Raw genomic sequence first — 27,926 nt, forward strand, 5'->3', positions numbered from 1 at the left:
GCAGACAGTTTTATCACACACAAAATCACAAAAAAAATTCTTCCCTGCCAAAGTGAGATTGGGGGCAAACATTAACTAAAGAAGACCAAGTGCAACAATCATTACGTGCAATATAATGAACATTATGTGCAATAAAACAATCATAGGTGCAATATACATCATGCTGCACTGATATGTACAACTTTCTTCTTTTATGGCATTACACTTGTGTATTCTGTATTGTTTGTATTTTTTAATGTTATTTATTTATACTGAGTGGTGTAGGCCTATTTATGCCTTGAATCTTGAATCGTGTTTTGCTTCAGGGTCCTGAAAACACGTTTGATTTGCACCGACTGCTTCACTTTCGGACGTGATTTGAGCAGAGAAGAAGAATGCGATACAAGAGCATGCATGCCGGGTTGGGGTTAGGTTGAGGGTTGTTGTTAGGGTTAGGGTTAGGTTTATTTACATTTATATAAAAAATTCCAAAATGTTCTCGGGGAGGACCCCCAGACCCCCCGCCTAAACAGGACCCCCCCCTCCACATATGAAATGCTGCTGACGCCCCTGCATGCCTGGTCACTTCCGGGTTTGCTTTGCACCGAGAAATCTTTTTCGCTCTTTGTGGTATTTTAAAAATAATATCGGTATTGTTTTAACATCTCACTGTCATGAACAACACGTACACTTGATTTTGCTGCATTTTGTATGTTTTTAGAACTATTATGCATTTGAGAATCACTGTTTAGCGTTTATTTAAATATCACTTGGGCGCAGTGTGCGGACTAAAGGAACGGAAAGAGACAAGAGAATATATACAGGATTCTGCTTTAAATAGTCATCGATTTTCTGCTGCATACACTGAAGGTGTGCAGACGTCGGAGAAAGGGATACGGTGATTTCTTCCATTTCGTTTCGTATCGTTGTTGCGGGCGGAAGCAGTGCTGTGATTTGTTGTAACGGGACCACAAGCAGTCTTTTTTTACAGACAACGCGAGATTATGATGAGCTCTCATACGAAAGGGGCCTTAACGCTGTATGGAATTGTATCTCTGCTGTGTGATTAGACTCACTGGATGCGGTTGGCGTTATCCCGTCGACTGGGCCATTTGTTGAACGTCGCCCACTTCACGCCTGGCAATGTGTTGTTGTCGATGTGACGCGAGGAGGGTGAGTGTTGTCTGTTGCTGCTCGTTTTAAGTTAAGAGACCATTCAGTCCAAACAGGCCAGTGGGTTTTTTCTCTCTCTCTCCAAAGCGCTATATTGTTGTTGTCAGCAGCTGGACCACCAGCAGCATCACAACACAAGTTGTTGTTTTTAACCATTAACTGCACACGGTTATTACTTCAAATCTGACCCAAACAGTATTAAACCGATTTAATACACACTCATTTCAGTGTGAATTGTGATCTAAATGTTCGTTACGTTCAAGTCAGCAGTTAACTTAAACAAGGAATTCAACAGCTAGCTTGTAAAGGTTAGCTGTTAGCTACATTGTGGGGGGAAATAATATGAAAATAGTATGCTAACATGCCGATGAAGGATGTAACCTAACGTTAGCTGTTTATAATAGGCTAGCTATATTAGCAATCTAATGCGGGTATTGATAAACGATACTTCTACTGATATGTGACTACTAACGTTCCTACACTAACGTTAGCTACTTAAAAAGGACCACTTCGCCATTTTTTCATCCATTTTTCATTTTCATCATCTTCTTTCTACGAAGATGACACTCGTGAATGAACAGCTTGTGATCAATTGGCCAAGTCAGGTCGTGCTTGTTTTATAAAAAGGGGTCATGCACACTGTTATTCATACAACTACATAATAACCAAATATTGTTTTTGTCATTATTCTCTCACCTTCTCTACTAGAAGGAGGCAAATCCATGAAACCATGAGTCCTCCAGCTCTGCCTGTGGTCATCTGCTGTTGTCACAGGAAAGTCTGGTTGCATTCACCAGCAGGAGTCGAACACATCTCTATTTTCCACCCAATTCTTATCTCCCCCCCGGACGCTATGGAAGGACAAGCATCATGAATAGATACACGACCATCAGACAGCTCGGGGATGGCACATACGGCTCAGTCGTCCTTGGCCGCAGTCTGGAATCCGGAGAGCTGGTTGCCATAAAGAAGTGAGTATCTGGGGGAAATAATGAGCGTCTGCAGATTTCTGCAATTTGTTGCCATTTAAAACAAGTTAGTCAACAGGAAATCTATTTTCCAGAATGAAAAGGAAATTCTACTCCTGGGAAGAATGCATGAACCTTCGTGAGGTCAAGGTGAGTTTATCTTCTCTACATTTATTCTCCACAAACATTTTATGGAGTTTTTGTCTCCAATTTTGGGTGTGAAATGTCACCACACAATACTTTATTACTACAGCTAAATAAGAAATACAGGTAATCATCGCGGTATATCATTTCCTTCGCAAGATGTTGGCTGCATTTCTCTGAGCCTTTTCATCAATTTGTACATATATCAAGAAACATCAAATGGCAAATATTAAATATGACATGTAATGTTATGTTGTGAGCTCTTTTGATGCCGTGTTTTGGTGCATACCCTGTGACTCTATTTTTCTGTTCAAACCCATTCAGTGTGTTGCTGTCTAAATTTTCTCACAGCTCAAAGTCACACACCGGCTCTAAAAGTTGAAGGTGATTGTTGTGTGCTGTTGGTTTTGAGCTCTGGTTCCCATCCCTGGCTTATACTACCCTTCCTAGAGCTTGATCTTAACGCAGCAAAACATATAGAACACGCTGGTCCTTAGAGTTCTGCTAATTGGTTCATAATTACAGCATGTCACACACCATGTCACAAAAAACTCAAAACCCCATTACAGCTTTGCCCCCAGACTAAAATGTAATAATCATAATAGTGCATGGGAAAAGTCTATATTTATCAATCATGCTTTCTATTCCCCCTTTTTAAATTGTAAATATTAATCATACATTTGCAGAATTTACCCTCAAACTCCATTGTGTTCTTACGCTAGCCATGTTTTAACATGAAGGTTTTGGTTCATGGTTGTAGGGCGTGCTTTTGAGTGTGCTGCAATGACCTGTGTGTAACGTTCGGCATGATTAGATTTACTTTCTTTTTCTTTATGCATTCTACATCTCATGTTTCTTTTATTCTTTCAGTCTTTAAAGAAACTCAACCATGCCAATGTGATCAAACTCAAGGAAGTAATTCGAGAAAATGATCACTTGTACTTTATATTTGAGTACATGAAGGAAAACCTATACCAGCTCATGAAAGACAGGTGCGTATAGTTATTACTTGTCACATCATTAATCCCACATTTAAGACTATATATTATAAATATACAGTTTCAGTTTCTCAACCAGAGTTTTCTAACTTTGTTTCTTCACGCAGGACTCGATTGTTTCCTGAATCTGCTGTGAGAAATATTATGTTTCAGATACTACAGGGACTCACGTTCATTCATAAACATGGTATGCCCGTTTACGTCTCCAGGATGCCATTTCAATGCGGCACATTTGACATTTTGTGCCATTCGAGTCAAGGCGGTGACGCAGTGTGCCTTTTTTGTTAGGGTTTTTTCACAGGGACATGAAACCGGAGAATCTTCTGTGCATGGGCCCAGAGCTGGTGAAAATAGCCGACTTTGGGCTTGCCCGTGAAATCAGATCTCGTCCACCGTACACGGACTACGTCTCGACCAGATGGTGAGTTTATTTAAGAGTAAATGTAATGCACTGTGTTTGGTGGTTCAAGCACTCAAATCCAATTACTCTCTCTTTTACGACCAGGTACAGAGCCCCAGAGGTGCTCCTCAGATCCACATCCTACAATTCACCCATAGACCAGTGGGCAGTTGGCTGCATAATGGCAGAGCTCTATACACTCAGGCCTCTTTTTCCCGGCTCCAGCGAAGTCGACACCATATTTAAAGTTTGCCAAGTCTTGGGGACGCCTAAGAAGGTAACGTTATTCACGTGTGTGCAGCAGAATTACAAAAAGCCTAATTACACTAATCCATCTTGATGCACGTCACCCAGACCAAAACCACGTTTGTTCATCTCCAAGTAACATTAGGAATATGAAGTAGAAATATGTATGTCTTGTTAAATATGATGTTGTGTAAATATGTGCCTTCTCCCTCTAGAATGATTGGCCAGAGGGTTTCTATCTGGCAAGTGCTATGAATTTCCGTTGGCCTCAGTGTGTTCCCAGTAATCTGACAACATTGATCCCAAATGCCAGTCCTGAAGCCATTCATCTGATGACAGACCTGCTCCAGTGGGATCCCAAAAAGAGACCAGCTTCTGCCCAGGTAGCGTTCGACCTATACTTCCTGACCTCTTCATAGCTGAACATATAGAATGAAAGCTAATGTTGTTTTGTTTAAATCCTGATATCTTTCCAGGCTCTCAGGTACTCTTACTTCCACGTGGGCCAGGCTTTGGGCACTCCCCAGCAGATCCTAGAGCAGGGCAGACCTCAGCCAGGCCATGTCCCACTGCAGGCTCCTTTACAGTCGCAACAGACGCTGCAGCAGCAACCCCTGCTGCTCAAGCCTGTCCCCCCCACCCAGCCTCCACCTCCAAACCAACACTGTTCCCCCTCCAGGCCTCTCCAGCAGATCCAGCCCTCCTCTGCATCTGCAGCTGCCCAGGCGGCAGCGTACCAACGGCACACAGAGCTGGTGCGAGAGCAGCAACCGAAGCACATCCTGAAGCAGGAACAGAACGGAGGAACACCGCAGAGCCATCTCCCGTACATTGTTGACAAATGTCTCCAGAGCCAGGTGAGGCTGGAGACCTTATTTGTGTATGAACAATATATATGTTGCTATTATTTATTATCCTGAAATTGCAAGTATTCATTCTTTATCTCTTCTGAAAATGTATGAAAGCATTTTCATATAAATGTAGCTGTTAAACCTTGGGCTAGCAATCCTGTAAACCTGGCCTCTTATACATTCATGAAATGGCTGATCTACTGACTACATCAAGTGGACTGTTACTTTGCTTCACTACACTATAGTAAATACCTTAAAATGAGAGTAAAGGGAGGATGACAGCCATAATATCTAGACAACTTTACCAACAAAAGTTGTTTCTTACAACATGGTATTATAGGAAAATATTCCTCACATATAGGGTTGATGTTCTTTTAGCAAACAAGACAGGAGTCCGAAAAGGCGAACCTACTGAGCTATCAGGTGAAACCTAAAGGAGGGCGGCGGCGCTGGGGCCACGGCACAGGACACCTTAAGGGTGATGACTGGGACGACTACGAAGACACCGATCTGACATCCATAAGTGTTCTTGGAAAAAGCAACTACTCCACAGAGAAGCCGAGGCAGGGGGAGGACGCACTGAGCAGGTGAGGCTACGAGCATGTGTCGTCACATGGTACCGTTTACCAGGGGCAGAGTCCGTAGCATCTGCAGTATAATGATGTATAGACAAAATACGCAAGAACCACTATAACCACAAGTCGCACTAACAACTCAACACGACCTTTGTCTCATTGAATGCACTCTGTGTTTCAGATATGGAAATGTTCTGGATTACAGTCGACCCAGTGGAAAGGAAGATGCACCTTTAAACCTGAACAAGAGTACAGCCTACCAGGAGCCATCGAGAACTGCTTCTGCCAAACAACATTACTTGAGGCAGTCAAGATATTTACCTGGTAATATATGTTCAAGGACTTCCCTTTAGTACAGTTAGTAGGACTGTATATAATTTGTGTCTTCAGGTTTTGCACACCTTATCTTAATCTTAATTTGTTTGTAAAGAGCCCCCCCGGTTCCTTCTTTTTTCTGATTTATCTCAAATCTTCCTTGAAAAATGTATCTGAAAATCTCTTCCCGTCTCCCTCAGGTATTAGCACAAAGAAGAATGTGGCCATAAATGCCAGTAAAGACTTCACCGGAAGCCATCTTTGGGGCAACAGTAGTATTCCATTCGGAGGGACTCTGCCAAGCAGAGGCACTCATGGTAATCTCTCAAGACATGTTGCATTTCCAATTTCACTGTAATCTTTGCAAAAGTGTTGTTACACAACGTTCAAATGAATGGACCTGTGTTTTCCGTTTTAAATAATCAGGTACAAATACATTCCCGGGGGGATACATGCCGTCGTTTTACAAAAAAGACGTTGGTTCCGCCGGGCACAGAAGGCACCAGGGTCCATCAGTGGAATCAACTGCATCAAGTGAGGATGAATATCAGAGCCAAGAGCTTCCTGAAGTATTCAGCTATCTAACTTGTATGAACTGTAATGGTGCCAAGCCATCTAATAATGCCTTTTTTTTAATCTTTGATGCTATTTTAGATTATGCAACGTGGCAGTCTGGCCGGAGTCCGATGAACACCTCTACCAACATGCCATCGGCCAACAAGAGCACCCCCGTTCTGCTGCCTCGCCCGTCGTTACCGAGCATCCACGGGCGGACAGACTGGTCTGCCAAATATGGACACCGCTAGTGCCCCACCTGGAGCTCTGATACGTGCTCCTAAGAACTCTTTCACCTCCAAAGAGTAGGCCTAGTTGTTTTGTAATCGAAATCTGTGCATACATCTGACACAGCAATAATTTTGTTTTTCATCATATGTACTATGGATATTGTGAGTTGTAAAATATGTGTATGTGTATATTTAAATGCAGCCAAACCAGAATTTGAGCCCAGAATTGCTCCGCTTTGTAATATTATGTGTTACTGTAACGAAGCTAATGTTCTACAGAGGTTACAACCTCAGTGTTGCGTCAGATTATCATTGAATGTTCACCAAACTGTATACATAATATGCATATTTTATGAAATTTTCACTGTGACTTGTTTTTGGCTGCAAGTAATGCCTGTGTACAGTTCAGTCATTTTTTTATATTGCTGTTTTAGTTTTATGATGGTAGCCTTGTCAAACAGGAAACTATGATTTGTGTATCATATGTTTCTAATGACACTGAAGGCCATAGTTTAATTTCAGTCATTTTAATACAAATGGTTGCCATGCTGCTCAAAATTGTTTTAGTTTCTAAAGTGAAATGATTAACACATTACCCCTCTAGGCCAAAATGAGTGTGATTTTATTGATTGTTGAGTATAATTAAACTTTTGACTGCGTATGTACAGTTATGTTAAACGTGTGTAATTTGTCATGAAACAAAAATAAGTATTCAGATTTGACTAAAGTAGAAGCAGTAATTTAACAAGGTTATTAACAGCCCTCATGGCCTAATAGAGGTTCAACACAACCGTTTCTATCACGGTGTGGAAAACCGACCTGACGTGTAAAGTTCAGCCGTGATTCGTCTTGTTTTTAAACGTAAAATTACGTAATTTACGTTGATAATTCATCACGTACCGAAGAAATATCGAACGAACGCGGCCAGTTAGTATTTTTTCCCATGATGTCTAGCGGCGACATGTTAATGAGCCGCGTTTGTATTGGCCACAACCAACCAATCACAGTCATCTGAACTTTACTCCACCTTTATCATCTTTTTGCCAATTATAACGTTATATAACGGTAACACTTGCTTACTGGTCACTTCATTCCTCCTTGGATCTCCGCTGCAGGTGGGCTCGTGCACACAGGTATGATTAACCGCGTTTACGGAAGTGCGTTTGTGTTCAGCAGTGTGTGATATTTACTGTCTCTTTTTTAGTTTTAGCCATCTCTCACACTTTAATTAAATATGGCCATGGAGGGGAAAGTTGTGCTGCACTACTTCGACGGGAGAGGGAGAATGGAGTCAATCCGCTGGCTTTTGGCCGCTGCGGACGTTGAGGTAAATTAAAGCAGCAACTTAAACCGTTTCTGCCGTTTAACCTGAATATGCCCTAAATGTGTTATGTAATCATGTTTGCAGTTTGACGAGGTCTATCTGAAAACTCGTGAGCAGTATGAACAACTCCTCAGTGGTAAGTCGCTGTTAAAACAGACCCTTTAAATAAAAATAATAAAACTAAGTCTGGACGTACAGGCAGGGATCTACTGGGACAAAGATCTGTTGGGATGGAGCGGCCTTTTACTATAAATAGTAAAAATAATAAACTTCAATATGTTGCTGTATTTATACAAAGACATTAACAAAATAAAAAGACAAACAAATACAATACATGTAATTATATGCTCTCTAACTGTTCCATTCTTGGCCTTTCAACTAAGAAACATGTCTTTAGCGCATTTTGCAGCATCTTGTTACAATTGTTTTTTTCTTGTTAATCTAACCTCACCACGCCACCCATTTCTTTCTCATCTCCATCACCCTTTTCTGATTATTCTTTCGTTTTGTGTAACTTAAGAGGTAAGTAAGTGATCCGGCCGGGGTCAGGCTGAGCCAATCAGATTAAACAAAGTGGAGCAGTCCAAGTTTGGAAGGGCCATTTGTATTGATGTATTGTATTCGTAATGCATTTTTCATTTGATAACATTAAAATAATGAAGATAATAAAATAAGCATAAAGGCATAAAAAAACTTGTTTACTCTGCAGATGGAGATCTCCTGTTTCAACAGGTTCCAATGGTGGAGATCGATGGCATGAAACTTGTTCAGACGAAAGCAATCTTGCACTACATCGCAGAGAAGTACAATCTTCATGGAACAAATCCCAAAGACCGTGTCATGTATGGTGCCTTAGTTTCAAAGCGTATGTTCTATAACACGGGATGTTAGTGGATGAATGTGTGTGACTGTAGATATGCTTTCCTCCAGGATCAACATGTACTCAGAGGGATTGATGGATCTCATGGAAATGATAATTATGTTGTCCTTCAAAGAAGACACAAAAACACAACTGGACACCATTCAAACTAAAGCAAAAGGCCGCTACCTTCCTGTGTTTGACAAGGTACCGCCTCGCTTACTGTACATATATGAAATGGTGAATAGACGGTGAATCAATCAGTTGATTATATACGGTAACTAAACAAGATATTGTGTGTCTTTGACAAACATAAGGCGCTGGCTGGGCCCATATACCTTGTGGGAGGTAAGCTAAGCTTTGCAGACATACAGCTGCTGGAATGCACCCTGATGTTGGAGGAGAAATTTCCTGGAGTCCTTGCAGAGTTTTCCAACATCAAGGTAAATGTTTAAAAGTGACATTCTGCATAAGGCCACGTCGCAAAGGATCAAAAACGGTAACAAAGAAAGATAACTTGTTCCTAAATCTCAATATAGGGTCAATAATTATAACAACAACAACAAAAAACGTACCAAATGGTGTGCTTTTTAAGGATGCCTTTCTGCGTTTCCCTCCAGTCTTTCCAGGGCAGGATGACCAGGATTCCTGCTATCAGCAGGTTCCTGCAGCCAGGCAGCAGCAGGAAGCCGCAGCAAGATGAAAACTTCAAGAAGACCGTGATGGATGTGTTCAAATTATCATAAACGTTTGCACATTTCTCACACAGGCGGTGCAACTGATTAATCATGCGAGGTACAGGATGTACGACACGTGAATCAATTATGTTTGGCTTGTGTTGAGATGAATACTGTCACAAATCTAACCGACTAGAATCTACCTTTACATTGTTCAGGACCATAAGACAGAAAGAAGTTGACCGAGTTGAGTTATTTCACTCTGACCCCCCTCCCCCATTTCCATAACTTACATACATTAAAGGTTTCATTGTTTAACAATAGTCCTCAAAGTGTAAATCAATGCATTCTTCGAGCAAAATAAGCCACTATGAACTGTAGACAATGTGACCACATGCCGCCGTGAGCAGCAGCTCCAGCAGACCGCCTCCATGCAGTCACCTGGTAGAGAAGAGCCACTGTGGCCCCCCGGTGAGAGAGCTGAGGACCAACTCCTCCAAAGAGAAGGCACACACTTCCAAAAATCAGTTGGCATTTAAATACAGTCTACATAGTTTTCCTGATGAGTTACAGTCTGATTTTTGTCAGAATAAAAATGACTATAAAATGGCTGACAAGAGTCATTTAAGAACAAGAACGGTTGAATAAACCATTAAAAAAAATACAATTATGATGTAATTAGGCTAAAAAAGAAGGAAAAATTAGTTTCTTTGCTGTCATCTGGGCTGGAATTGACCAGGTATTGCTCAACTTTAAATGTATAACATCATGGTAAATACACCAGGTTTGGGCAATTATTGATTTTTTAAGGTTAAAGCAATATTTATTGGTCGAACACTTTCATTTTTAAGCAAGCATTCATCCATATGAGCTCACTTTGGAATCTGCCAGTGTTCAATCTCAATATTAGTAAAAATCGAAGTCATGGGTGTTGGTAATTATAAAGAAAATACTCTTTTATATATGCATAGATGAGTGTTTTATAGCTACATTCATTATCACTATATAAAAAAGTGATGTCATTATGAATTAATATGGTAAACAATGCAGCTGGTGTCATGTTTACACTCAAATTTACCTATTCCCAGCAAGCTAATGGGACTCAAACCACACTACAAAACACACATACAAGATGGCTACTCTATTTTGCTTCCCCCTCCTTGAAATGGCAGAAAACCCCACATAGAAAATAGAAAATGGTTCAGTAAATTAAACAGTTAGGAGACACACTAAAATCTAATAAGTATGGGAAAACAGTTGTTGGCTCCTCTAAAAGCCCTTGCTTGTTGCAGGTGACTGGAATCTATAGAAAAGTCATTATTTTGTAAAAGGACTAAAGAACCCATTTAAAGACACCTCTGTTCTGCTTTTAGCCTACCTTGGTTCTTGGCTGATGTGCATATAATGCAATCACTCCAAGCAATTAGAATCCCTCACGAACATGCAGAATCTAGAAAAACAAATGCTTTTAATAATTCATTTTAATATGATTTCATTGTTGTACATTTTAATAATTGAAATCATGCTTCTAGACATATTTAAAAAGGAACATACCAACTCAAGCAAACAAAGAGGTGATCTCAGCTGCTCTCACTCTCAGGTGATTGGAACATCCAGGTGAGCTTTCGGCCCCCTTTTATGGACTCTGGCCCTCTGCCTGGGTCCTAGTGCCCGACACCGGTACATATAAATGGTCCTCATTTATATTTATATTTATATAACTCACCGATAATGCTATATGTGCATGAATACAGTGCATCTGTATTGACCTGGTATTCTACAGAGTGCACATAATTCATTGTGATGTATTTATGTTTGCATTGTATTGTGATTGAAAGAAGAAATATGTCATAAGATTGGATCAGTTTAAATGCAGCTGGTGTTGGTGCTCAATCCATTCCTTATACCATTATATTACAACTCTAGAGATCTAAATGAATAGTCTCTTCTTCCCTTGAGTCAATTATGGTAGTCAGTGATGGAAGAAGTACTCATTATTCACTTAAAAAGTAAACGTAGCAACAGCATAAAAATACTCTGGTTACAAGTAAAAGTCATGCATTCAAAATCTTATATAAGATAAAGGTGCACAAATATTAGATATTATTTTTGTTGGGCCTATTAGCTTTATTATTAACCTAATATTTGAAAAAGTAAGGCAGACTGCCACGTGCAGCGCCTCATTTGGATGTGCCTGACGCTTGGAGCTTAACTTCCCTACGTTTCTCCTACAAATGGGCCTTGAGCTTGTTTGGAGGTTCTAGCAGGGGAGCACAGCTACTGGTACACCGAGGGATGGTCGTCCGCCGGGGGGACCTCGTCCTCTTCCACCGAGCGCGGGGCTTCGGGAGGGACAGACGTGGAGCGGTGAGGGAGGAAGGGGACACCCGCCTAGCCAGCCAGATCAGCCGAATAAACCCTAGCGATCAATGGGGTGACAGATGTCGCAGCCAGATCGCCCTCACATCCAAATAGATGAGGGGAGGCGGGGCGTATTTATGAGGTGGTTCGACACAACCGTTTTCTATCATGGTGTGGAAACTAGAAAAGTTCCGCCGTGATTCGCACGTCTTGTTTTTAAACGTGAAACTGTGTAAATTACGTTGATAATTCATCACTTAGCGAAGAAATACGAACGAACGCGGCCAGTTAGTATTTTTTCCCATGATGTCTAGCGGCAACATGTTAATGAGCCGCGTTTGTATTGGCTACAACCAACCAATCACAATCACCAGAAGGTTACTCCACCTTTATCATTTTTTCTTTGACAATTACAATGTTATAACTTGCACTTTACCGTCGCTTGACAGCTCACTTCATTCCTGGTTCTATCTCCGCGGAAGGTTGGCCGGTGCACACAGGTATGATTCACTTATATACCACGGTTAGGGAACCGCGTTTGTGTTCAGCAGTGTGTGATATTTACCGTGTCTCTCTTTTTATTTTATTTTAGCCATCTCTCACACTTTTAAAAAACGTTAAATATGGCCATGGAGGGGAAAGTTGTGCTGCACTACTTCGACGGGAGAGGGAGAATGGAGTCAATCCGCTGGCTTTTGGCCGCTGCGGACGTTGAGGTAAATTAAAGCAGCAACTTCAACAGTTTCTGCTGTTTAAGCTGAACGTGCCCTAAATGTGTTATGTAATCATATTTACAGTTTGACGAGATTTATCTGAAGACTCGTGAGCAGTATGAAAAACTCCTCAGTGGTAAGTTGCTGTTAAAACAGACCTTTAAATAAAATAATAAAACTCAGTCTGGATGCTTTCCAGGTCACACTTTGCTTTTTTTCTGTTTAATGTATTTATCAGTTAACCTCAATTATGATGCAACATGGGGTGAAACGGTCATTTGAGTGCAATGTTTAAAATGTCTTGTCATGTTTGTATTCTTGTAAATGATCCAAGTAAATTATAGTTTTACAGCTTGGGTGTGCCGCTCTTTTTTACCTGTTGTTGTTTACTCTGCAGATGGAGATCTCCTGTTTCAACAGGTTCCAATGGTGGAGATCGATGGCATGAAACTTGTTCAGACGAAAGCAATCTTGCAGTACCTCGCAGAGAAGTACAATCTTCATGGAGCAAATCCCAAAGACCGTGTCATGTATGGTGCCTTAGTTTCAAAGCGTGTGTTCTATAACACGGGATGTTAGTGGATGAATGTGTGACTGTAGATATGCTTTCCTCCAGGATCAACATGTACTCGGAGGGATTGATTGATCTCATGGAAATGATAATGATATTGCCCTTCACACAAGACACAAAAAAACAACTGGACACCATTCAAACTAAAGCAAAAGGCCGCTACCTTCCTGTGTTTGACAAGGTACCGCCTCGCTTACTGTACATATATGAAATGGTGTGGTCCAATAACTGATTCATCTTGATTCAAACGCTTAAAGACGGTGAGAGTTGATGATTATATACGATAACTAAACAAGATATTGTGTGTCTTTGACAAACATAAGGCGCTGGCTGGGCCCATATACCTTGTGGGAGGTAAGCTAAGCGTTGCAGACATACAGCTGCTGGAATGCACCCTGATGTTGGAGGAGAAATTTCCTGGAGTCCTCGCAGAGTTTTCCAACGTCAAGGTAAATGTTTAAAAGTGACATTCTGCACAAGGCTGGGTTGCAAAGGATCAAAAACACCTATGAAATCTCAATATATTGTCATTAATCATAACAAAAATGTACCAAATGGTGCGTTTTTTAAGGATGACTTTCTGTGTTTCCCTCCAGTCTTTCCAGGGTAGGATGACCCGGATTCCCGCTATCAGCAAGTTCCTGCAGCCAGGCAGCAGCAGGAAGCCTCAGCCAGATGACAACTACAAGAAGACTGTGATGGAGGTGCTCAAAATCCAATTACCATGAACATTTGCACATTCCTCACACATGCAGTGCAAATGATTAATCACACGAGGTACTGGATGTACGACATGTGAATCAATTATGTTTGGCTTGTGCTGAGATGAATACTGTCACAAATCTAACCGGCCAGAATCTACCTTTCATTACATGGATGGGTTTAATGTTTAGGTTCGCTAAATAAATTGTTCATTTCTGAGGAACATTGTTGTTGTTTTTTGCATTGATTCAATGACAGAATTTGGATTATCTCCACTCCATGTGAGTAAAAACAAAAGCATGTAGGAATCACATTTGTTTGCCATAACTGTATTTAAATAAGTCACAAACAGTTGTTTTTTTAACGACATGTCAAGAACACACATTTGTATGCTTAAAAAAAGTATGTTACATGTTATCTGTTCAAAGTAGGACACTTCTCGTTTCAATGAGCGAGCGAGGGAGGGAGAGAGGCATTTAAACGAATGAATATTGGGAGTGGTATTAGTGAGAACCAAACAGTGACTCAGGGAAAAAAGAATTCTCATCAGAAACGCCCCGAATATGGAAGAGAAAATATAAGCAGAGGGCGCGGCCTTTTGATACAATCACCAAACACTTCTAGTGGGTCATAAGTCATGATTGAGAGGGATTCTTTTTGTATCAGTCCAGGCATTGTTGTTGTTTTTTCTTTAATTTTCTGTGCTTGGAATATTTGAGAATACTAACCATGGCAGGGTGAGCAGCCTGCAGTGCAACACATAAATATTTGCACCCACAAAGCTCATATATATCTGATGAATCTAAAAAATCATTTACATTCATGCACATGCTCACGTACAAAAAGAAAACTTTTATTCATTAAAAAAAAAAAAAGGGTAACCAAAAACTGATATACAGCAATAAGATTAGCAGTTAATCTTAAATCTGTTAAACACCCACTGGTTGCTTTGGCGAGAGTTTCTGGTCACATGAAAGTTACGTTACCATACAGACCAAAAAGCTTGTTTTAGTATGCTAACTGGGAATGCGGTTTCCTTTAGAACAAGGCTTGTTCATTGAGACAGGGGGCCCTCTGTCTGCTCGCTGTTATTCCCCCACCACGAAGAGCAGTAGCAGTCGAAACACCATCAACAAACTGTAAGAAAGATAGCAAACATTAGTATAATAAGAATGCAACAACCTGGCATATAATTTCACGCGTTACTGACCTCAGGCCTGACATAATGCCAGCAGGGATTAATTTTCCAGATCTCTTGTATCTCGTTCCCATCACGAATGAGAGGACTCCCGCACTGACTGAAAGAAAACACAGTGACATGACAACACTTCTCTGACTCGTGACCTGTTGAATATTACTACGTCAGGACGACCACGGTCATACTCACGCAACGAGAACTTGATGTCCTTTGCGTCATTAGAGACTTTGTAAGCGCCGTAAGCGGATAAACACCCAAAAACTAAACCAGCCATCAGGGACATCACACTGCCTGCAACGCCACAGAGACACGTGATGATTAATTGACAAGTTGAATTAAGTAGCAGATGGTTTGGGTCATGCTTTTTTACAGCCAAAAATGATTTCGACCTTTTCTCTTGTATCCCATGAATCCCCCAAAGGCGATGGCTGCAGCATAGCCAAACCCAATCCAGTCCACTGCCATAGCAAAGCTGTGAACACAAGTACAGTGCAGACGGTGAGGTATGCATGGTATTTTAATCTTGATACTTGTACTTTATGCTGCCTTCGCGTGCCAGTCAGAAGATCCTACTTTGGATATGTGAAGTCGCGTGACGTCACGTACAAACGAATTGGAAAAAAATTTACGTAAGGTTAGCTGTTACCTGCGTATTGGGGAAAATCCTGTTTTGATTACATTATGATAAAAAATAACGTCACAGAAGGAACGCAACTGGACAAGATAACGTCAGCGAATGTACTAACTTTGCACCGCGCTAGCAGAATATATTCCATTTGTTATGGATAGAACGATACATTTGTATATATCAAATTCAGTGTACATGGATTACAGATTAAAATACTGTACACACGCAACAGCGAATAGCCTACTTGTTGCGCTGTTAAAATTAAAGAATTACGTACCATTCATGGCTGAATGTATGTTGAAAAGTTCTCGGTGAGTTGGGCAAATTATCTCCGAGTTTCGCACTCGTAATGCAATTTCAATCTGCAACTCGTAATTACGGTAATTCCGATACCACGCGAAGGCAGCATACCGTATACTTTAACCGTCCTACAGGCCTGTAGGTGTCGCTCGAAGACCTTTCGAGGCTAAAACACGATTACGCCACAACATGGGAGGCGTAAAGACACAGCTCTACACGCATTTGCTCAAATAATCATTTCTACATGTGGAGAACGTATTGTTATGACCAATTAATTTATTTCATCTCGGTAAATATTACATACCTTGAGTCCGAACGAGCAGCAGGACTTTGAAACGTTGCTTTCAATTTTGTGACTACACTTCCTTGTTACTGCCCACAAACAGTGATGCGCATGCGCCGTTGGGTATGTGCTGTGTTCGCTGACTTTTTATAAAGTAGGAAAGGAGCCTTTCAGAACTTTAGAATCGATAGTTCGTTAAATCTATTTTATTACGTTTCCAATTAAATGTTAATAATAACCAATACTACACTTTTAAATGTATACTATCTATGCAATGTATATATACACAATTTCACATTGGTTTGATTTGTTCACTCAATTAAATTCTATTAATTTTATTCATGTGGGAGAGTATTGATTTGCTCCCCATATCAGAAAGCATGGTCTTATTTTTGAAAACTGATTCGAACAACTTGTGAATAAAATTATTCTGAAAAACTGCCGCAACTCTTGAGTTAATCATATTCAGAAAGACAGAATTAAATAAAAATCTACCAAAAATAGATAGTCAAACCCACTTTAGTGGGCAGAAGAAAAAAGTACTAACAATACATCGATTTGAGGAAGACAAAATACTGCAAGTGTTCACAGCAGAAACGTACAAACAAAACCTTTATTTATAAAAACTATTCATGTGACTTCTGAATGTTATTGGTACCACCAGATCTTAATTAGGGGCTTAACCGCAAAGGAGGTGAATATATGTGCACACAATAATCTGACCCTTGGGCAGTTCAAACCCTTAGACTTGCAGGATTTAATTTAGAATTTTTGCTCTGATCATTTAGTTTATTAAACAGGAAAGAAATTGTAAATGAAAGAAAAACATGAAATCGTGGATATGGCATCTCAAACTTGTGCATGTTTAACTTTGCCATCAATCAGCTGAATTCCAGCAGCAAGACATTTTTCTAATAACATGCAAATATACTTGTGCATCTCTAATATCTGTACACATATTTTAATAATCGTGAGATCAGGACCAAAAAACAGAGAAAGAAGTTGACTTTACCCAAAGAAAACCACTTTATTTCACTCTGACCCCCCTCCCCCACTTCCATAACTTACATACATTAAAGGTTTCATTGTTTAACAATAGTCCTCAAAGTGTAAATCAATGCATTCTTCGAGCAAAATAAGCCACTATGAACTGTAGACAATGTGACCACATGCCGCCGTGAGCAGCAGCTCCAGCAGACCGCCTCCATGCAGTCACCTGGTGGAAAAGAGCCACTGTGGCCCCCGGTGAGAGAGCTGAGGACCAACTCCTCCAAAGAGAAGGCACACACTTCCAAAAATCAGTTGGCATTTAAATACAGTCTACATAGTTTTCCTGATGAGTTACAGTCTGATTTTTGTCAGAATAAAAATGACTATAAAATGGCTGACAAGAGTCATTTAAGAACAAGTAAGGATTATTCAAATGAGGTATTGGAGCAACATGTAAAAACTATGATTTACTTTACTTTACACATGAGGAAAACATGTCTCAGACTAACTCTAGACGAGGACGAGACGGCAAACATGTAAAGTGACTCGTGGAAAAAAAAAACGCAATGGTTTACAGAAAACAACTACAATGGACAAACAGTGCATTTCACAATACAGTGACATTTATAATACAAATGGCTTTGAGGGCACAGGAACCTGTGATACTGTTAACATGGCTTTATCAGCTTTTTGCTAGGTAGATACTTTCATGTGAGCTGTAACATATAAAGTAACATATATATATGAAAGGTTATGAAACTGTGAATAAACCATTACAAAAAAAATACAATTATAATGTATTTAGGCTAAAAAAAAGGGGAAAAATGAGTTTCTTTGCTGTCATCTGGGCTGGCATTTAACAGGTATTGCTCAACTTTGAATGTATAACATTGTGGTAAATACACCAGGTTTTGGCAATGACTGATTTTTTTAAGGTTAAAGCAATATTTATTGGTAGAACACTTTCATTTTTAAGCACGCATTCATCCATATGAGCTCACTGTGGAATCTGCCAGTGTTCAGCGACAAACGTACAATAGATTTAATTTCTTAAGGATCTCAATATTAGGCAAATCAAAGTCTTGGGTGTTGGAAATTAAAAAAATACTCTTTTATATATGCATAAATGAGTGTTTTATAGCTACATTCATTATCAGTATATAAAAAAGTGATGTCATATGAATTCATATGGTAAACAATGCAGCTGGTGTCATGTTTATGAGCCCCTGTATAGGACTGCATGCTACTTATTTTTATTTGTACCGATGTAAAAACATAACTTCAAATGAGCAAAGTGCATAAACCTGACATGGGACTTGGCATAAATAACATCACAACCAATGTCAATGAGTCAGTGCACTTTAATAATTAATGACCTACCATCCGTAGGCTGGTGTACTATGTCAGCTACATACAGTCGCTGAGCATGATCATTAAATTGGTTTTCAGAGTACTTGGCACACATTGCTTCTAAAAATATGTCATAAGTGCTTTAGAAGTGGCCAATGTTTGATGGAAAATTGAGCATGCATGAATATTCATTTGCTAAATCTGATTAAGGGGGAAATTATTAAGTATATAGCTATTTTTTTTTATGTCATAGTAGATAATAAGGGGTATTTTTGAGAATTCCACTCAACTTTTCTCATTATTTCAGGCTGCAAATCCAAATAAAGCAAGGGAATAAGTAGCACAAAAAGCTTAACATTTCTCTGTGTTTCTGTTCAGCTTTTAGCTCAAAGGTCAACAATGAGCCATACATGTGGGAGTAAGTTGCTGAGCCTCTTATCAGATACTGCTCTGCATCTGGAACACACCTTGTGTTGTTGCGATACGGAGAAATGGCAACACCTCTCCGTGTCTTTTGTGCATCTCACGGCGGCCACTGCCCTGTTCGTTAAGGGAACGCGTTCACCCACAGCCAGCCCAGCAGCGTCCCGTACACCCAGGTTCTCACGTACAGTTTCCTGCCGTACTCCGTGAACAGTAATGGCAGTGTCAGTCCTCCCAAGATCACCACTGACGGGAGGGTTTTACAAAGGCTCAGAGGAGAATGTTTGCCTTCCCCGGGGAACCTGCGTATTTTGTCTGCATCCTCCGACTCGTAGAAATCCGTCAGCAGCCTTTGAAAAGACAGATTACTCTCTTAGGAATTCATCCCGTCTTACAACACAAGGACTACAGGAGGTGAAACACTACAGAAATATGGATCAGGAAAATATGGATTTTATTTATTCTATTCTTTAAGAATAAAAAAATAAAAAAATAATTCACACCAGGGTGCATATCTGAGCTTAAAGCTGAAGACATCCAGAGGCAAAAAAATTAATTACCGATGTGGTTAATGTATTAATTGACTTGCATACAATTTCAAGAGTTGTTCCACCCACCCACCCACACACACACACACACACACACACACACACTTACCGGTCCTTGATTTCAAACCTCTCGTGCAACCACCTGCGGAAAAACAGTGGCTCTGGAGGAATTTCCTTTATGTCCACACGGTCAAAGTGTATGTGGACCCGGGGACATTCTTTGCACAGGAATTCTGTCAAACACAAAAAAAATAAAAGACTAAACAAAAACAGGAAAGGCCTTTCAGCAAAACGGCACGTAGAGTAAGCACTTCAAAATCAACACTAGGGAACACTGACAGAGTGGAGCTGCTATCACACCGTGATGCCAAGGCCCTTTGATTCATGATAGCAAACATCAGTAACATACAGCTCGTTGGTCAAACTGGTGCACCGCGGTTGGATAACAGACTCCCAGAACCAGAACAATACTCAGATCCAATAATGAAAACAGGTCAAAATGAGCCCTCACTCTAAACGTTCTCCTAAAATAAATCTACAAGTGTCAAGTGGAAATTATAATAAACTGTCAGAGCACGAAGCATAGAAAGAAAAGTGTCCGGCAAGGTCAGGCATAAAAATGTAACCAAGTGTGAACGCTCAAGGCTACACATGTGTCTCCCCAGAGACCTTCCAGTTCCTGTTTCCACAACATGCAATATTATCAGGAAACCTGGCACCGCGGCCAAAAGAGGAAACTTGATCGAAGTCAGCAGCGAAAGATTGCTTCACCGGCAAAGAGAGCGCCTCAATCAGCGGCTGCACAGATTTAAATCGACCTTCAGGCGCAAAATGCAAGACTTCAATAAACACCTACACTTCATGAAAGACGGGTTAGTTTGAACGGAGGTTCAGGAGGAGAGATGCACATATTTTTTTTTCTTTGTTGCAAAAAAAACATGAAGAAACCAAGTTCACTCTTACAAGAAAAGATTTGATCCTCCACTGCAGGCCATGTGTGTTTGTGCAGAACAATGTTCCAAAACACACTTTAAAAACAACTTGGTGAAACAGAAGGAGGAAACAGACTCTTTGCTCCGTGGCAAACACCTCTTAGTAGCAACACGATCTAAAGTCTTTTAATAAACTCTAAAGTTGAAAACAAAGCTTTAATAACATGAGTCATCTGCACACAAAGGAGACCAAACTACCAGTAAAGAAATGCAGGGAGTATTAGTTTAATTGCTTTCAATACTGAAATCGTGATACAGAAATGTAGACCAAATGTATCAGTTTCAGCATTTAAAGAAGAATATTTTCTTCCACAATAATAACACTTAAGCAGCCATTATATGCACAAACTACTGAAACTTGAAACGTGCGATCAATAGAGTGCAGATCTCTGCCAGGTGTTGTAATGTTGATTACAGCCCTCCGTCTGGACCGCAAGCAGATCAAACTTGTGTTTCATTTCCATATCGCGCATAACAGATACGCTCTCACTGTAATCTATGCACACGTCTGCACCGGCTCTGTGCAGGCGTACGCACAAACCTGACTCGTTTATTCAGGCATCAACACCGTGTGTAAACGTGAGGTCGTTTCCCATTAAGAAGACAAGGAATGAGTGTGACTCCGCTGTGTATGTACCAGTAGTTCCATTAGCTGGTAGCCAAACAGGTGTAATAACATTTACCATGACCAAAACAATTATGTTTCACAATATTATCCCCAAAATATTCAAAATATGCCTTTAACTAAATTAACCTAACCTTTAAGGTCCTTCTGCATACACAAAAACTTAAATTGTGAGTCTGTTGAAGTGAATATTCCATTTAGGTTGTTCACTGCATAAATTAACTCTGCAGAGGGAATTTAATTATACTAGTAACCTAAGGCTGTGTCAATAACATTACATTACTGAATCTGATTTTTAAGAAGAAAACCCCAAGGGTTTGGATGCATCTTAAAGGTGAGTAAATTAGCATTGCTAGAGCATAGCACATAAGAGGGAGTATACTTGCTGAGCTGCAGGCTTTTATTCATAACAATCAGCTCTGGTCCCCACAGAACGACAGGGATCCATGACATGCCAAAAGAATTAAAGAGCCAATCTATTTCATGTTGGAACTTTCACAAATTGTAGTTCTGTGGTTTGTGGATCCAACTTGTCTGGCCATTAGTTTAAAAGCCACAAAGTGAAGGCATTATTTTGTCATTAAAGTTAAATGTTTTAAACTTTTATTGATCGCTAAAATAAATATCCAGCTAATGGCCACATCATAGATTTAAAATGCTGTTATGGGGAAAATGTGCACTTCATATTGTGTGCTTTTTATTAACCTACTATTGATTAACATAATAATAAAAATTGATTTAGAAAAGCGCTTAGAATTCTAGTTATGACTTTCCAGTGAGGTTAAATATTCTGAAAGACAATTCTTTCCCAAACTCATTATCTCAGCCAACTGACTTAAATTGTGATCTAGGTTTTAAAATAAACGCCTCATACTGTTAACGGTCCATACATCAGAGTCTCAACCATCACAAGAAGCTGAAATGTTTCAAACTGATGTGAAACTTTTGTCGGATGTGAAACTCAGACGTGAGCTTTCGTAGCTGCTGTGTGAACGCAGCCTCGAGTCACTTCCACTTCCTCATGAAATCACTAAAGTCATCTTCACCACATGAGACCAGGAAGTGCGTATTGATGGGAAGAATGCTTTTCTTTTCTCCCTGTTCTGTTTGCTAGAAACGTATCTGTTTATTCCTGACTGAAACGGGATGTCCCCCCCCCCCCAACATTCAAACACTTATTGTCAAACAACGGGGAACACGGAATGATCAAAAACTATTAAAAAGAAAACAGTCATGCTGTTTACAGGAACATACTGCCCTTAATAGGTAATGTTTGCCAAGTGATTATTTACTGGATAGGGGGGGGGGGGGGGGGGTCACATTGTTGTATGGATGCACTGATCAACAGAAGAAAGCCGACAGTTTGTAACTGCTGTTATATCTGACATTATCACTGCTTATATCTCAACCACATTCACAGGCCTTAACACTTAACACTCTCGTGTTCTCCTTATGTTGATTCTGCCAGCACTATGATTAAACCTCAATATGTAAATAAGTTAAAGGCAGGTGGATTCGCAAACAAGCGTGGAGCGTTCCAAGTCGAGGGAAGCAATGTCACAGACACAGGCGGCAGAGTTATAGCTTCACATCTGCTCCAGATGTGGTCTGGCAAATCCGACCGCATTCAGATCACAATACCCTCTCTTGTGCTTTAACGCCTTGCATCAACAAGCGTGCCTCCATCTCCACATAGGACATTCTGCTACAGATTGCAGTTCAATGCCAGATGTAAACGGGCAGCAACTGAAATAACAACATGACTTCACCACATCAATATCTGCCACTGTGAATACTGCAACGGAAAAGGAACAAAGACTGGGCAGAGTGGTGAGACTACGCTTACTCTTCTTGCCCTTCCCTGTCTGTTTTTATGAAAATGCTTATGCCTACACAGGTCTGTGACCAGTGATCCGATGCCTGCTTACCTGGCATTGATGGCGCGGGTTTTCTTCGACCAGGGGCTGCCAGCGTTCCCTCGTATGCTACTGTGACGTCATACACAGCGTCCAGGTGGCCCTCCATGGCTGTGAGGGCTATGTGGGAGGCCTTCATTCTGGGTGTAAGTGTGTGCTTTAGCACAGCCAATCCTTTGGGGAGGAACAGAAGTATTACATTATTTAATTAGATCACCTGATTAATAACAGTTATATTAACAGTTTGAATATAAAGCATGCCGATGCAAAAGAAGATGCGAGCCATATTCACAACAGTCCTCTGATTTCCTGGCAAGTCTTCACTATCCACTATCAGATTAATAGCTAAAACTCCAAAAATACCTTAAAACTTAAACAAATATGATATTAAAAACCAGTTATTCTATGTGAACACGGGTCAGTTAATGCATAGTCTGTTGTTCAGTCAATGTGGCACCACCCTCTGCTCAGTAATACCTCACTAATAGCAGATAATGTCATGTGCACATGTCAGCTCTCCAGAGCGATTTATTTGGATTAATGGGGGAAGGTGATATTCAGGACTGTGGTCCAGAGAGGCTTAATCTGCAGAATAGATGCAGTTTGTGTGTCGACGACCTAAACGCCATACTGCCCAACAGCATCTTAGCAATCATGTTGATGCAACAAATATATTTAGCTGTGAAATTGTACAGCGAAAATGAAATTTACATTGCAGCTAAATATAATTAAATAAATGCATTTAAAATCTGTTGATTTCACTTCCTCGTTGCTGCAAAAATTACCACAAGAGACATCTTTTAACCAGATTATTTTCAAGCAATAAATCATCTTATCGACCGGCAGCATGTCCATTTAGTGCTTTAAAACTTTGAGCTGCACCAGCAGGAATATCCAATCAGCAGTTTTGGTGGACGCTGAACAATTCCTGGTACCACACCAGTAATCCAATGACATTAACATAGAGGTTTTTATGTTTATAAAGCTCTACTAGTTAATTCTTCAACAAAGCGGTCTTGTAAAAAATGTCCATAAACTGATATATTATGCTATACCTTTTTTTGTTAGAGTTCTGAACTTTGCAATACATGCTTCTGAAATAAACTACATATATTTTAACAAATATACAGCATATGTGATGCTCATTGGTGAAAAAGTAGCTTGCACAGGGGATCACAGACCACACAACAAAACTTTTGTCAGCCATATTACAGACTGGGTGGGCTGTGCTGAATTAGTATGCAGCAGTAAATGGCTGTCATCATGTCAGTACCTTCTTTCACAGCAAAGGCCTGACTGTCAGCGATAACATTCTCCAGCTCTGGATTATACCGAGTTCCCTCTGGGAAGATGACAAGGTACATCTGTGGGGAGAAGAACACGTGAAATCAAAGCTTCTTCAGCATCTGGTTCTTATTGTATTGGCCAAAATTAAACTTCTACCATAGACAGGATTTACTGAACAAGAAACACGGAAAACAATCCCTTTAACGTCGTCGTCGCCTCATTCTTTTAAATCTGTTTGGATTGCAACTGAACTGCTTTATCTCTTCCTCAAGCCCCCTTTTCAATGACGCCGGATAAGAAAGAAACATATGGTCAATAATTAACAGGAAGTTTTACACTTCTGAGAATTTACTTTACTTTAAGTACTGAATATACAGTGTATATAAGAGTCCTTCTTTTTCATCTTCTGCAAATTAATAAGGGGTTTTTGGAATATAAATACATTCTCACACTTGCAAATGATAATCAACAGGCAAGTTTACCAATTGAGTTCTAACATCCACATCCTAATTACAAGTAGAGTAAGAAGGAATTTTTGGAAGACCGAATTATGGAAGATTATTACAGAAAGCCTTGCAGTGGATTTAAGTGGTGAAAGTTCAAAGCTCAAAATATTTGGACATTAAGGCCCCGTTTAATGGCATGATTTGTTCTTGAGAAATAAACTTCCATCTTTGAAAAGGAAGGCTCACTTAGAACATTTATAAATTGTACTTACTGGTGCTCCACATCGAGTCTGAGTCAAGAGCTTTTTCTTCATCGCTATTTCATTAAACTTTGCACTTCGTTTCACGTAGGTCCCGCCATGCTAAAACAGAAAAAAATAATCTGATTGAGAACAGCAGTGTGGTCATGTGATTCATGTTTAACTTACATCTCTACGTCTGCAATTTACTATGAAATATGACATTCAAATACTCACACAGTTGCATTACCTGAGAGAAATACCAGCCGTACAACGGGAGCCACTTGAGTCCATCTTTTAGGACGTATCGGACGTGGCCGAGGGCACTCTGCCGGATGGCGAGCATGTCAGCAATAATCCAGTCAGCTACAGAGAAAGAGGTTGGCGTGGATTAGATATTTACTACAGTCTGTGCTTCATACTAAACTGAGATTTTAATATGTAAATGTGTTACCTGTACATTGATGATTAGACAGGTAGATCACGTTCTCTTTGTTCTTTGGTATATCTCCATATATAATAATCTGTAGAGAAAGCAGGTTAAAGGCGGAAAATGTATTGTTTTGTTAAAAATCTAAAATACACAAGGGGTTTGTTTCTAGTTCAGACTGATTTAGCCCATTTTTTTTGTAATAAAAACTAAACCAGTGAGGACTTCATCTTTTCAATAATCCCAATAAGTAATACTCGTGGGGTTTTACTACACAGAACAATACCACTGTTGTTTTTCCTCCAAAGTCTAGCATACAACAACACCAACTGTGCAAGGAGTGGCAAATAAAAGGAATGCAGACGGTCTTGTCCTAAACCTGGTTCATCAGGATCTTGTTTATTTTAAGGAGGTGCAACAAATGCAGGCACCTGCAAAAATGCACCGATCTGCATGGGTGCATGCAATATTCAGTGCAGGTGCAAAGCTTGCAGGCACAGCCAGTCAGAGGCAGCTGTAACTATGCCCTTGTATATCTATTATATCACTAGATAATAGGAGGTGAAATGCCCTATAGCTGATGAACACAGATCCACACTATGAGTTTAGGGAGTCATCAGATTTACTGTAAGTTAACATGCAGTAAACGAAGGATCACTCACCTCAACTCCTGTGTAGTTTTCAAAGAAGAACAGGACCATACTCTGGTACATCGAGTACAATCGGTCGTCCCACTTGTGATACATCCTCGCTGGGAAGACAGTCGAAAGCAGGCGCCAAGTCCCCCATGACAGCAGATAAGCTGGTGCCGTCCCCAGCATGACCGTGGCTGGAAACCAGTACCGCAGCGAGTATGTGTGCACAACCAAGGAGAGCAGCATGGTCCCAACTCTGGCTTCCACTGAAGTACCAAAAAAAATCCCTGAAGTGGACCGGAGGACTCTACTCCGTGAGCGGGACAGTTAAGTTGCAGACCCTATCTACCCCTTGCCACACCTGGCCTACTTTCAACACACCTGTCCCGACAAGTCAGCATAAGAAAGTGAGAAAGCTACAGCAAGAGGGGAATGTGAAGCTAGCTCGCTAAAGCTAATTTTAACCTTGTGTGCAAAAGGCAGATAGCCGAGTGGGCTTACGAGCTAGCGTCCACCCATAATGCAATATAAAAAAAACACGAAATCAACCGCAGTTATCTCATTGGTTTCAACATCTCAGAAACAGCAAAGCAGAACATTTACAATATAAGTTGAGAGAACGCGTTAGCCTACTGTTTTTTAACGTGTTTGGCCAGACAACTTTTACCTTACGCTACATTTGAATTAAACTGTCCTCTCTGACGTAAGTACGATGTGTATCCCAAACATCAGCTCGGTTGTTAAAAGCGAAAGTATTTTCTATTCCCCTTCCTAGTTCTTCATCTTTATCCGGTTAGCTGCTCATATACACTAGCTTCTTGCAGCAAATGTCACACACGCCTCCTAGCGTAATGCCACCCTGTAATATCGACGAAGCTGATTAGTCAAGTGACGTAGTGCAGTCCAGCCAATGGGCGAGAGCCTACCATAGGTTCCATTCTGGCTCAATATGCTCCACAATTAAAGGGCTACGACGTGTTTTAGTCCTGCTTTGCCACAATGTTTTTCATATTTACGGAAGCGTAATGCACTCACCCGAGGAAAAAATATGTGCCCTGTTTTTATGAATTAATGAGATAATTTCGGAGTTTCCGAGATAAATTTCATAAAAAAAAAATAAAAAAAAATTCTGCTGTTTTTCTGAAATAATGAGATAATGTCGGAGTTTCCACTCTAAATTTCATAAAAATAAATAAATAAATAAATAAATTCTGCTGTTTTTCTGAATTAATGAGATAATATCGGAGTTTCCGCTCTAAATTTCATAAAAATAAATAAATAAATAAATAAATTCTGCTGTTTTTCTGAATTAATGAGATAATATCGGAGTTTCCACTCTAAATTTCATAAAATAAATAAATAAATAAATTCTGCTGTTTTTCTGAATTAATGAGATAATGTCGGAGTTTCCACTCTAAATTTCATAAAAAAATAAAATAAATAAATTCTGCTGTTTTTCTGAATTAACGAGATATGTCAAGAAGAAGCTCTCATTTAGTTTCGAGCATGGTTTTAAGGAAGCAAACATGTCCCGCCCGTTTAGTTTAATCCAGTTTTATTTTGGTATGGGTTTGAGACATTGGGAGATACTCCTGTCTTAAAGTACTAATATACATGGTATTGTAAGTAGTTTGTCGTCTTTGCGCAGGCTTTGCGTTAATTCAGAAAAATAGAGCAGAATTATTTTCCCCATGAAATGTATACAGGGCAATATTTTTTTCTCAAGTGAATGCATTACGCTTCCATATATATTACATGGTATCATTTTTACTTTTTTTCTTACAGAACATTAATGACAATTTTATAGCATTTTATGGAAAATAATCGTATTCATAGTATATATTATTTTATATTATATATATTATTTAGTAGGCTTTTGTTTACTGTGAAGGCAACGAGATAGCAGAGGGTGTCACTCCTTATGCTTAATACTTTATTTTAACGGGCTTGGCCTGATGAAGTGGCTCCAAAAGTTTAACTAAATGTTACAGCTAA

The 27,926-nt window shown here is 40.0% G+C and overlaps 5 protein-coding genes across 7 annotated transcripts; 3 read left to right on the forward strand and 2 right to left on the reverse strand.

Annotated features, from left to right (window-relative positions):
- Window positions 1–987: 987 nt before the first annotated feature.
- Window positions 988–7,101, forward strand: LOC311021438 (serine/threonine-protein kinase ICK-like). Of its 2 annotated transcripts, none has more exons than XM_084022006.1 (14): window positions 988–1,152; window positions 1,861–2,123; window positions 2,216–2,270; window positions 3,135–3,256; window positions 3,370–3,449; window positions 3,551–3,683; window positions 3,768–3,939; window positions 4,124–4,291; window positions 4,385–4,765; window positions 5,138–5,346; window positions 5,516–5,658; window positions 5,850–5,966; window positions 6,076–6,183; window positions 6,304–7,101. In XM_084022006.1, the coding sequence occupies exons 2-14, from the start codon at window positions 2,023–2,025 to the stop codon at window positions 6,453–6,455; spliced, it is 1,941 nt and encodes a 646-aa protein (XP_083878132.1). In that variant the 5' UTR covers window positions 988–1,152; window positions 1,861–2,022; the 3' UTR covers window positions 6,456–7,101. The 2 variants fall into 2 exon arrangements, with proteins under 2 accessions (XP_083878132.1, XP_083878133.1); XM_084022007.1 differs by having other exon boundaries at window positions 1,864–2,123.
- A 389-nt stretch (window positions 7,102–7,490) lies between these two features.
- Window positions 7,491–9,736, forward strand: LOC311020877 (glutathione S-transferase A4-like). Its single transcript, XM_084021132.1, has 7 exons — window positions 7,491–7,567; window positions 7,639–7,761; window positions 7,843–7,894; window positions 8,468–8,600; window positions 8,689–8,824; window positions 8,935–9,060; window positions 9,238–9,736. Exons 2-7 carry the CDS (start codon window positions 7,669–7,671, stop codon window positions 9,361–9,363), a joined length of 666 nt encoding a protein of 221 aa, XP_083877258.1. The 5' UTR covers window positions 7,491–7,567; window positions 7,639–7,668; the 3' UTR covers window positions 9,364–9,736.
- A 2,291-nt stretch (window positions 9,737–12,027) lies between these two features.
- On the forward strand, window positions 12,028–13,864 carry LOC311021341 (glutathione S-transferase A4-like). Of its 2 annotated transcripts, none has more exons than XM_084021831.1 (7): window positions 12,028–12,155; window positions 12,248–12,371; window positions 12,453–12,504; window positions 12,766–12,898; window positions 12,985–13,120; window positions 13,263–13,388; window positions 13,536–13,864. In XM_084021831.1, the coding sequence occupies exons 2-7, from the start codon at window positions 12,279–12,281 to the stop codon at window positions 13,665–13,667; spliced, it is 672 nt and encodes a 223-aa protein (XP_083877957.1). In that variant the 5' UTR covers window positions 12,028–12,155; window positions 12,248–12,278; the 3' UTR covers window positions 13,668–13,864. The 2 variants fall into 2 exon arrangements, with proteins under 2 accessions (XP_083877957.1, XP_083877958.1); XM_084021832.1 differs by having other exon boundaries at window positions 12,079–12,155; window positions 12,242–12,371.
- Window positions 13,865–14,473: 609 nt separating this feature from the next.
- Window positions 14,474–16,135, reverse strand: tmem14a (transmembrane protein 14A). Its single transcript, XM_084021833.1, has 5 exons — window positions 16,073–16,135; window positions 15,229–15,313; window positions 15,029–15,130; window positions 14,852–14,939; window positions 14,474–14,778 (listed from the first exon to the last, which is right to left on the reverse strand). Exons 2-5 carry the CDS (start codon window positions 15,302–15,304, stop codon window positions 14,730–14,732), a joined length of 315 nt encoding a protein of 104 aa, XP_083877959.1. The 5' UTR covers window positions 15,305–15,313; window positions 16,073–16,135; the 3' UTR covers window positions 14,474–14,729.
- Window positions 16,136–17,063: 928 nt separating this feature from the next.
- On the reverse strand, window positions 17,064–26,763 carry agpat5 (1-acylglycerol-3-phosphate O-acyltransferase 5 (lysophosphatidic acid acyltransferase, epsilon)). Its single transcript, XM_084021830.1, has 8 exons — window positions 25,959–26,763; window positions 25,321–25,390; window positions 25,117–25,232; window positions 24,900–24,989; window positions 24,168–24,258; window positions 22,907–23,068; window positions 19,471–19,594; window positions 17,064–19,163 (listed from the first exon to the last, which is right to left on the reverse strand). The coding sequence occupies exons 1-8, from the start codon at window positions 26,175–26,177 to the stop codon at window positions 18,938–18,940; spliced, it is 1,098 nt and encodes a 365-aa protein (XP_083877956.1). The 5' UTR covers window positions 26,178–26,763; the 3' UTR covers window positions 17,064–18,937.
- Window positions 26,764–27,926: the final 1,163 nt, after the last annotated feature.

Source organism: Eutrigla gurnardus (assembly GCF_963514095.1).
Source record: "Eutrigla gurnardus genome assembly, chromosome: 11".
Classification (NCBI taxonomy): domain Eukaryota; kingdom Metazoa; phylum Chordata; class Actinopteri; order Perciformes; family Triglidae; genus Eutrigla; species Eutrigla gurnardus.

What these genes read in the sequence shown, in the direction of transcription:
- LOC311021438 (XM_084022006.1), top strand. Translation starts at nt 2,023, where the DNA reads ATGAATAGATACACGACCATCAGACAGCTCGGGGATGGCACATACGGC. An exon ending in CACGTTCATTCATAAACATG is followed by an intron (nt 3,450 to 3,550) that starts GTATGCCCGTTT and finishes CTTTTTTGTTAG; the next exon opens with GGTTTTTTCACAGGGACATG. An exon ending in AGAGACCAGCTTCTGCCCAG is followed by an intron (nt 4,292 to 4,384) that starts GTAGCGTTCGAC and finishes ATATCTTTCCAG; the next exon opens with GCTCTCAGGTACTCTTACTT.
- LOC311020877 (XM_084021132.1), top strand. Translation starts at nt 7,669, where the DNA reads ATGGCCATGGAGGGGAAAGTTGTGCTGCACTACTTCGACGGGAGAGGG. An exon ending in AATCCCAAAGACCGTGTCAT is followed by an intron (nt 8,601 to 8,688) that starts GTATGGTGCCTT and finishes GCTTTCCTCCAG; the next exon opens with GATCAACATGTACTCAGAGG. An exon ending in CAGAGTTTTCCAACATCAAG is followed by an intron (nt 9,061 to 9,237) that starts GTAAATGTTTAA and finishes GTTTCCCTCCAG; the next exon opens with TCTTTCCAGGGCAGGATGAC.
- LOC311021341 (XM_084021831.1), top strand. Translation starts at nt 12,279, where the DNA reads ATGGCCATGGAGGGGAAAGTTGTGCTGCACTACTTCGACGGGAGAGGG. An exon ending in ACCTTCCTGTGTTTGACAAG is followed by an intron (nt 13,121 to 13,262) that starts GTACCGCCTCGC and finishes GACAAACATAAG; the next exon opens with GCGCTGGCTGGGCCCATATA. An exon ending in CAGAGTTTTCCAACGTCAAG is followed by an intron (nt 13,389 to 13,535) that starts GTAAATGTTTAA and finishes GTTTCCCTCCAG; the next exon opens with TCTTTCCAGGGTAGGATGAC.
- tmem14a (XM_084021833.1), bottom strand. Translation starts at nt 15,304, where the DNA reads ATGGCAGTGGACTGGATTGGGTTTGGCTATGCTGCAGCCATCGCCTTT. An exon ending in GGACATCAAGTTCTCGTTGC is followed by an intron (nt 14,940 to 15,028) that starts GTGAGTATGACC and finishes GTTTTCTTTCAG; the next exon opens with TCAGTGCGGGAGTCCTCTCA. An exon ending in GGCATTATGTCAGGCCTGAG is followed by an intron (nt 14,779 to 14,851) that starts GTCAGTAACGCG and finishes TCTTTCTTACAG; the next exon opens with TTTGTTGATGGTGTTTCGAC.
- agpat5 (XM_084021830.1), bottom strand. Translation starts at nt 26,177, where the DNA reads ATGCTGCTCTCCTTGGTTGTGCACACATACTCGCTGCGGTACTGGTTT. An exon ending in AAAACTACACAGGAGTTGAG is followed by an intron (nt 25,391 to 25,958) that starts GTGAGTGATCCT and finishes CTTTCTCTACAG; the next exon opens with ATTATTATATATGGAGATAT. An exon ending in ACGGCTGGTATTTCTCTCAG is followed by an intron (nt 24,990 to 25,116) that starts GTAATGCAACTG and finishes TTTCTGTTTTAG; the next exon opens with CATGGCGGGACCTACGTGAA.